At 61.5% G+C, this 7,854-nt stretch overlaps 1 protein-coding gene across 1 annotated transcript in view; it reads left to right on the plus strand.

Annotated features, from left to right (window-relative positions):
• The window catches only part of CACNA1I (calcium voltage-gated channel subunit alpha1 I), a 102,126-nt gene that overhangs the window by 65,841 nt on the left and 28,431 nt on the right, over nt 1-7,854 (plus strand). The window contains exon 9 of the mRNA XM_040637569.1: nt 2,893-3,314. Coding sequence (XP_040493503.1) covers nt 2,893-3,314 — 422 coding nt within the window. The remainder of the gene's footprint in view (nt 1-2,892; nt 3,315-7,854) is intronic.

Raw genomic sequence — 7,854 nt, forward strand, 5'->3', positions numbered from 1 at the left:
CCCCCCCCCCCCCCCCGTTTCTCTTTCTCCTTCTCTTCATTTTCCTCTCCCCCACCTCTGCCTCCCCCCACCCATCCGTCCCCTCTGTTCCTGTCCCTGTCCTCTCCTCCCGTTGGTCACAGGTGGGCTCCTTCTTCATGATCAACCTGTGCCTCGTTGTCATAGCGACCCAGTTCTCGGAGACCAAGCAGCGGGAGCACCGGCTGATGCTGGAGCAGCGGCAGCGCTACCTGTCCTCCAGCACGGTGGCCAGCTACGCGGAGCCCGGCGACTGTTACGAGGAGATCTTCCAGTACATCTGCCACATCCTGCGCAAGGCCAGGCGACGCGCCCTGGGCCTCTACCAGGCCCTGCAGAGCCGGCGCCGGGCCCCGGCCCCAGGGGCGCCCACCTCCGCCAAGCCCGGGCCCCACGCCAAGGAGCCCAGGCTCTACAGTAAGTGACCCTGCCCCCCATAGTCCCCCCACCACGGCCTCCAGGCCAGCCACTCAGGCCTCGTGTGCCTCCAGCTGGGGACTCAGAGACATGCCCCCCGCCCCATCTCCTCAGGGCCGGCAGAGCTGTCCAGCAGGTGCAGAACCCAGGCCTTCCCTCGGAGTGCCAGTCCATGCCCCTTGTTCCCTCGTCCTCGCTTTCCTGACTGCCTGCCGGGGCCTGGCCTGAGCTGGCCTGGGGCAGTGGCGGGGTGGGGGGAGCTCAGCACCCCACCCCCTGGAGGAATTCCCTTCGGATCCCAGTGTGTGGTCTCATGCACTCAGGCCCCACCCCGGGATTCACACTTGAAAGAAATGAACACTTGTCCATCCTGGCTGGTAAAACTTTGAAATTCCCCTCCACTTGGCCTGCCTCTCCCCCTACGCGGGTTCCTGTGGCCCCCCCGCCCCACGCTTGCTAGCACACCAGAGCAGTGACAGCCGGCCACCTGGAGTACAGGGGCTGTGGCCCCCACCCTGCAAAGGCGTGGCGTGTTAGGAACACCTGTGCCATTTTGTGATCTGTCTCCGGGCTGTTAGGCTCAGAAAGGGCTCTCCATTCATTCGCTCGTCTGTTCTAGAAAACAGTCCTGAGAAGGGGGCTGAGCGAGTAACAAGATCCCGTTTTCGGATGGGAAAACTAAGGTCCAGATAGATGAAGGGAGTCGCTTAAGGTCACACAGTGTGTCAGTGACAAAAACAGCATCAGGGATGTCAGAGTTGCGTTTGCTGAGCCCGCCTCCGGAGGAAAGTTAACGCTCCCACTCCCGCAGAAGGCAGTGAGCTCCCCGGGAGAAGGGCCCCAGCCCCAGCCGGCCCCCCCCCCACCCGCTGGTGCTGCAGAAGTCAGCAGGGACTGGACTGGAGAGCAGGTGAACGCTGTGTGACCCTGGGCAGCCTGGGCCCCTCTGTGGGCCTCAGGCTCCTGTTCTGTAAAGTGGAGGCTGAGGGCTCATGTGCAGTGGGAGTCAGCCACCCCCAGGCCCTGCTCCTGCAGCTCTGACGTCCTGGGAATCTGAGATTCTTGGGAGGCAAGTGGAGAACTGGTGCTCAGAGCTGCCGCCCACCCATCCTCGGGCGCCAGCCGTCCAAGCATGGTCTTGGAAGAGGCTCCAGGTGGCCCGTGGGCTGGCCCAGCACGTGGACGGGGGAGCCAGGGTCTGGGCAAGGCTGGGATGTGGTGTTCCTGGGTGACGCAGGGAGGGGCTTCCTGCTGCTGCCCCCACCTTCTCCAGGGAACCTGTGTGGAGGGAAGTTCAGGGGGGTGTCTGGAGGGAAAACTTGCCCCCTGCCCTGGGGCCTCCGTGCCTTCCCCCTTCCCTGGGAAACAAGTTTCAGGGGGCCCAGCCCCACGTACAAGTGGGGCCGAGCAGGGCTTTGCTGGGATGGGACCGACCCCTGCGCTTCTGGCTGCCTCACCCCGGCTCCGGGGGGATGAATCAGTCCGAGGGCCTCGTCTGGGGCGTTGGGAGATATTTGGAGGCAAAGTCTGGAAAGGAAGGGTAGGCATTACATGTTTTTCTTTCCCTTTAATGTTATTTATTTATTTATTTATTTATTTATTTATTTATTTATGGCTCACACAAGCGAAACACCTTTATTCTAGGAAAATATAGGCAAACATAAAGAAGAAACCAAACCACCCAGAAAGAACCTCCCTGACACTTCTCTGAAATGGTTCACAGATCACAGAACTGTAATCCAAAACCGGCCCAGGCTTCTGAAACTCTCCCTGGGGCAGCAGAGGGGATGGAACCTTCTGCCCTCCACTCCCTGCTGTGCCTTCTGCCCCCAGGAGCCAACCCCGACTCTCAGCTTGGGAGGAGGGACGTCTCAGGGGGCTTCTAGAGCAAGGGTCTGCCCCTGCCCAGGGCTCTGGCCTCCTTTCCTCCCTGGGACACAAGCCCCACCTTAGGGTGGGAGAATGGAAGATGGAGAGGCCACCTAGGCTCCCATGAGGGGCGTCCATCGTCCATACCAGCCTGGCTCTTCTAGAAGCTCTTCCTCAGCCATTTGCCCAGCTCCGATGTCAGCAGGCAGGATGGTGGGAGGGCTGGGCCTCGGGCCGGAAGTGATGGCTCGAAGAAGGAGGACAGACAGGCGTGTCCCAGGTGCTGTTCCAGACACACCACACACAGCCGCAGTGGAACCCTTCCCACAGCCCGGCAAGGAGGTGCTCCTAGTCATGGCCTTACACGGGGCAGACAAAGCCCAGAGAGGTGAAGCCAGTCCCCCAGGAAGCACAGGCCCCTCGGCCTCCTGCTGGGAGAGCAGAGTCTGGAACCCAGGAGCCTGAAGCACACACAGGGCTGTGTCCCAGGGTTAGGTTGGGGCCTGGTGTGGGCAGAGACTGCCGCCTCTGAGACCCTCCAGCCTGTGCGACCTGAGGCAACACCCCTGCCTTGTGTTTGCTTTGCAGAGCTGTGCCCTCAACACCATCCCCTGGACCCGACGCCCCACGCGCTGGTGCAGCCCATCTCCGCCATGCTGGCCTCCGACCCCGCCAGCTGCCCCCGCTGCCAGCAGGAGGCGAGCCGGCGGCCCTCGGGCCTGGGCAGCACCGACTCGGGCCAGGAGGGCTCGGGCTCTGGTGACTCAGGCGGCGGCTCGGAAGAGGCCGACGGCGACGGAGCCCGGAGCAGCGAGGATGGGGCCTCCTCAGGGCTGGGGAGGGGGGATGAGGAAGAGCAGGCGGATGGGGCCACCAGGCTGTGCGGGGATGTGTGGCGGGAGACCCGAGCCAAGCTCCGAGGCATCGTGGACAGCAAGTACTTCAACCGGGGCATCATGATGGCCATCCTGGTCAACACCGTCAGCATGGGCATCGAGCACCACGAGCAGGCCAGTGGCGGCGGGCGCCGGGTGCAGGGCTGGGCTCGGGTGTGGAGGGAGGGCTGGGTGCTTGGGCCCAAGCCGGCCTCACGCAGCCTGGGGTGTGGAACGCCCCCTGTGTGTCTGTCTCCCAGCTCACGGGGACTGGGTCCTTAGTGCCCAGCCCCGGGCCCAGCCCAGAGGAGGAGAAGCTCTGGGTGTCTGCCCAGCGGGTGAGCGAGTGAGCGAGTAAGCGAGTAAGCGAGGGGAGCCACACTAGTACTGGGACTGCGGGGTTCGGCTCCAGCTCCTTTTTCCTGAGCAGCTCAGCCTGGACACCAGGCACCCACGGCCCGTCCCCTGTCAGCTCCTGCCAGACCTGACTTCCAGCTGTCACCTTTCCCAGTGAGCCCCCTGTCCATTCTCCCCCAGACAGGTGGAGTGAGCCCTGCCCCAAACTGCCACAGCTCCCTGTTGTCCTTGGCACAAAATACAGACCTTTCTTCTGACAGCCAAGCTTCCTCTGGGGGCAGTGCCTTTAGCCGGTAGGACATCCTTGTGTCCCTGACACCCCCCACTTAGTCCACCCTCCACCCAGTCCCAAGATACTGAGAGTGGCCCCGAGGTGGCCGTGCAAGGATTGTCCCCTGTCTCCCTCCTCCACTAACCCCATGGTTTCTTCCGTCCTCAGCGCTGGGTATGTAGCGCGCAGAGTGGGTGTTGGCTGAGTTGAATTGTGTGTCCCAGGCCCCTTGGACCATAGGGGATACTGCTGGAGCTTTGGGGGTGAGGGCAGTTCAGAGACAGGGTCCCCATTTGTTAGCTAGTGACCCTGAGGCCTAGAGAGGGGATGTGACTGACCTGAGGTCCCACAGCCAGTGAGGAGTCAGATCTGCACCCACATCTTTCTGTGGCAAGACTGGCACCCCTGCAGGGCTTAGAATGAGGTCCCCCTTTGCTCCCGTGCCGCCTTCTTTCTGCGGCAGCCCTCCACCCGCCCGCCGCTGCCGCACCCTGGGGTGGGCCACACTCTCATTTCCCTCTTCATTAGCTCTCCGAGCGCTGGCTTCATTCAATTTACTTAAACGCGGCCCCTGGGGCTGCGGCGACACTCTGTTCAGAGCTGCTGGTTTGCCAGCCATTCTGGCTTAATTAAAAAGGTCTCTGGGGAGGACTGGGGGAAGGCTCTCTGCAGGGTAAAGCTGGGGAGACAGGCAGCCCAGACCCCCCTCGCCTAGGGTTCAGACTTCTGGCCTTTCCTGGCCTAGGCATGCCGGGGGCGGGGGTGGGGGCAGAACCCTGGCGAGACCTGCGGTCCCCAGAGGGGGGCCCCGTGGGGGACGAGGTGATGTCGGGGCGCTGGCTGTCACTTCTGAGCGGGTAGCAGAGAGGGACTTATCACAGTGCTCCTGCCGTGGAGCCTGGGCACTGTTCCCACCAGGCCTTGTGGGAACCGGCTCGCGAGAGCCAATTTTCTAACACTCAGGAATGTCGAAATCCTGTTTTTAAACAGTTGGTAGCTTGAAATCGGCCATGGTGGGAATATTTACACCACGGAAATCGGCATACGCTGCGGATCAGGGCAGTTTGTCAGAGGCCTGCTTGTTGGGGTTCTCTGGGTCACTGCCTCTCCCCCTATCCAGTGGCCCGACCTCAGGGGCTCCCTGCCCGGCCTCTACCCCACATGCCTCCTGCCACCCCCCGCCTGGGCTCCTCTCCTGGTTCTGCGACTGGCCAGCGAGGGGGCCTTGGCAAGTCCCTTGGCCTCCCTCAGCCAGCGGCTCCATCTGGAAATGGGCGCACGGGCCCTGGTCACAGAGTGGCCGGGGGATTAATCAGGAAGCCCGGCACGTAGTCGATGCTCACTGATTTGCGACCACTGATGACTCTTCTGTTCGAGCCTCACATCACCACCCTTGGGGTGAGGTTACCTTCTGCTGTCTGGGGCCTCGGAAAATTAATTAATTAATGAAAAAGCGAGGGGGAGGGAGAATTTTTTAAAAAATGTTCTTTTTAAAGCAGCCCTGAGTGGCAGCCATTGTTCTGCCGAGCTCTGCGCAGGGCCTGCTGTGGGCCCGCTGGCATTTCTGCTCCACTCCCCTCGGCGCCCAGACACCGCGTGGCGGGAAACGGTCCGCCCCCGTGTTTATTTTGAGCAGCCCTGTCTGAGGTGGTGCCTGCAGGGAGAGGTGGCCCAGGGCCGCTGGGAGGCGCGGAGAGCGGGGAGGAGCAGGAGAAGGCGGGTGAACGCACACAGCCCCTTTCCTGCAGGGGTGGTGACCGCAGAGGGGTGGCATCGCTGGGGCCTGGCAGGGAGCCTGGCATGGCTGTGGGGGTGCTAGAGAGTGAGAATGGGGCAAAGCCTGGGCATTGCTCTCCTGCTCCGTCTGCCATCCCTGCCTCCGCGGTCATGGCCGCTCAGACAAGAGATAAGATTTTGGGTGCGCCTGGCCTTTAGGTGGCCGTGGTTGCCCCAATCACAAGGGATCCCAACGTCCCAGGTTCCTCATGGGCAAAGACACTGTTCCTTGCAGGGACTGGCCTGGGAGGAGGTAACTGGTAAAAGGGGCATCATCCAGGCAGGGGCCTGCTTGTGACCCAGGAGGTGGTCAGATGGTGCTGAAGTCTGCTCTCCTGAGTAGCCCAAGGGAAGAGAGGGGACGCCCAGAACGGTCTGTGACTGAGGCTACATGACAAGCGGGTGGGTGGGGTCAGCTTGGGGGGGGGGGCACAGATTCCTCCATCACTACCTGCTGTCATGTGTTGTCACATCCCCCCCGTTGTGATCCTCATGGCAGCCCTATGGGGCAGGCAAGGCCAGTGTCTTATAGCCACTGAGCAGATGGGGAAACTGAGGCCTGCCCAGATGACACAGTGAGCAACTGTCAGAGCAGGGCTCCAGGATGCTGAGACAGAGGCAGAGGCTCCACAAAGTGGACAGGAGGCAGTGGGAGGCCTGTCCGGGAGGCCTGGCTCCGGTGGCAGCTTCTCCCTCTCCCGGGACTCACCTGTCCAGGCGCACGACTCCTCCCAAGCTGGGCAACCTGCTCTCAGCCCATCCCGTCCTGGAACTGAAGGGTGGTCACTGAGCTGGACAACAAGAAACAGAGGGTTAGGCTGACTGGGCGGCAGGGCTGGGGTGCACACAGCCTCCTAGAGCAGGCTGGGGCATGTCCACTGCCCCTGCTCCCAGGGGACTGCATTCCAGGCTTCTAGATCAGTGGATGGCTCAAAGCAATCTTTATTTTCCCTTCTGCAGCCAGTCTGGCATGACTCTGGGTAGAGGAGGATGGGCTGGCTTAGTGCCCAACATTCCAGCTCTGTGGGGGCTTAGGGGAGAGAGCCAACATAGGCTGCAGTCATGGAAGGCTTCCCAGAGGCAGTGGCACTGGAGATGGATCCTGAAGGTTGACTAGGAGTGCATCAGTGAGACGAGGAGGGACAGGTACAGGGACCAGGAGCACAGGCATTCCCCCAAAGGACCCTGAGCCCTCAAGGAGGATGTGCGCAAAGGGCAGGAGACAGCCCAGGAGGCTGGAGGTGCTGTCCATCTGCAAAGTGTCTTAAGGCAGGCTTTGTCCTCAAGGCAGTGGGGAGTCACAGAAGGCTTGTGAGCAGGGCAGTGACATGTCTGTATGCTGAACTGTAGCCTCAAGTCAGAAAAGTGGGGCAGTTGAAGCTGTCAGGGCCATGGGGGGGGCAGGCCTGAGGGAGAATTCCTTTGATTCAGATTGAGATCCGATTCTATCACTTCCTGGCCCTGGCCCTGGCCCTGGGCAGTCACTTCCCTCTGAGCCTCAGTGTCCCCGTCTATAAAATGGGGATACTGTGGCGTAAAGTTCGAGGCCTAGATGAGATAATTCATGGAAAGAGCTTGGTGCCGACTGGTGTGGGGGGAGACCCTTAACACCAACTGCCATCACCAGCACGGGGTGGTACCGGGCTCCATGGTGGACAGCCAAGGGGCCCCTGCCCGGCAGGATCCTTACTTACCCCTGCAGAAATGGCCAGAGGCTGGGCAGCCTCGTGCCTCCACGCCTGGCGTCAGGCCAGGAGGAGCGGGCCCCTGACCCTCTCCCTCCACCTTGGGCCCCCAGGTTGCAGCCCCTCCCTACCTGCCCTCTTCCCTCCTGCCTCCAGCCTAACGTGGTTTTCTGCCCTTTGTCGCCTCCCTCTTCCACTGGGTGGGTCTCTGCCTGGCTGTCTGTCTGCCTGCTGTCTCTCACGCTCCTGGCTCCTTCACCCACTCCTGCAAGGTCCCAGTCTTGGTCCTTCCTTATGTTTTCATGTGTGCTTTTCCTTGTCTCCTCTCTCCACACCCCGCCTTTGCCTCTCACTCCCCATGTCCATATTTGTCTGTCTGTCCACCTCCCTCACGGCTGACCCCCTCCCTCTCCACACACCCTCCTCCTCCGTCTCACAATGCAGAATAGCCGGTGTTCGTCCGTGTGTCTCCCGCTCGCTGCCTCTCTCCCAGAAAAATGCTTGCGGGAGTGATGGATGGTCCATTAGAGGAAGATTAACAGGTGTGCGCTTGACTAGAGAAACAGCTGCTGTAATTGGGGGGGGG

This window comes from Ursus maritimus, unplaced genomic scaffold (genome assembly GCF_017311325.1).
Source record: "Ursus maritimus isolate PB19 unplaced genomic scaffold, ASM1731132v1 scaffold_21, whole genome shotgun sequence".
NCBI lineage: Eukaryota > Metazoa > Chordata > Mammalia > Carnivora > Ursidae > Ursus > Ursus maritimus.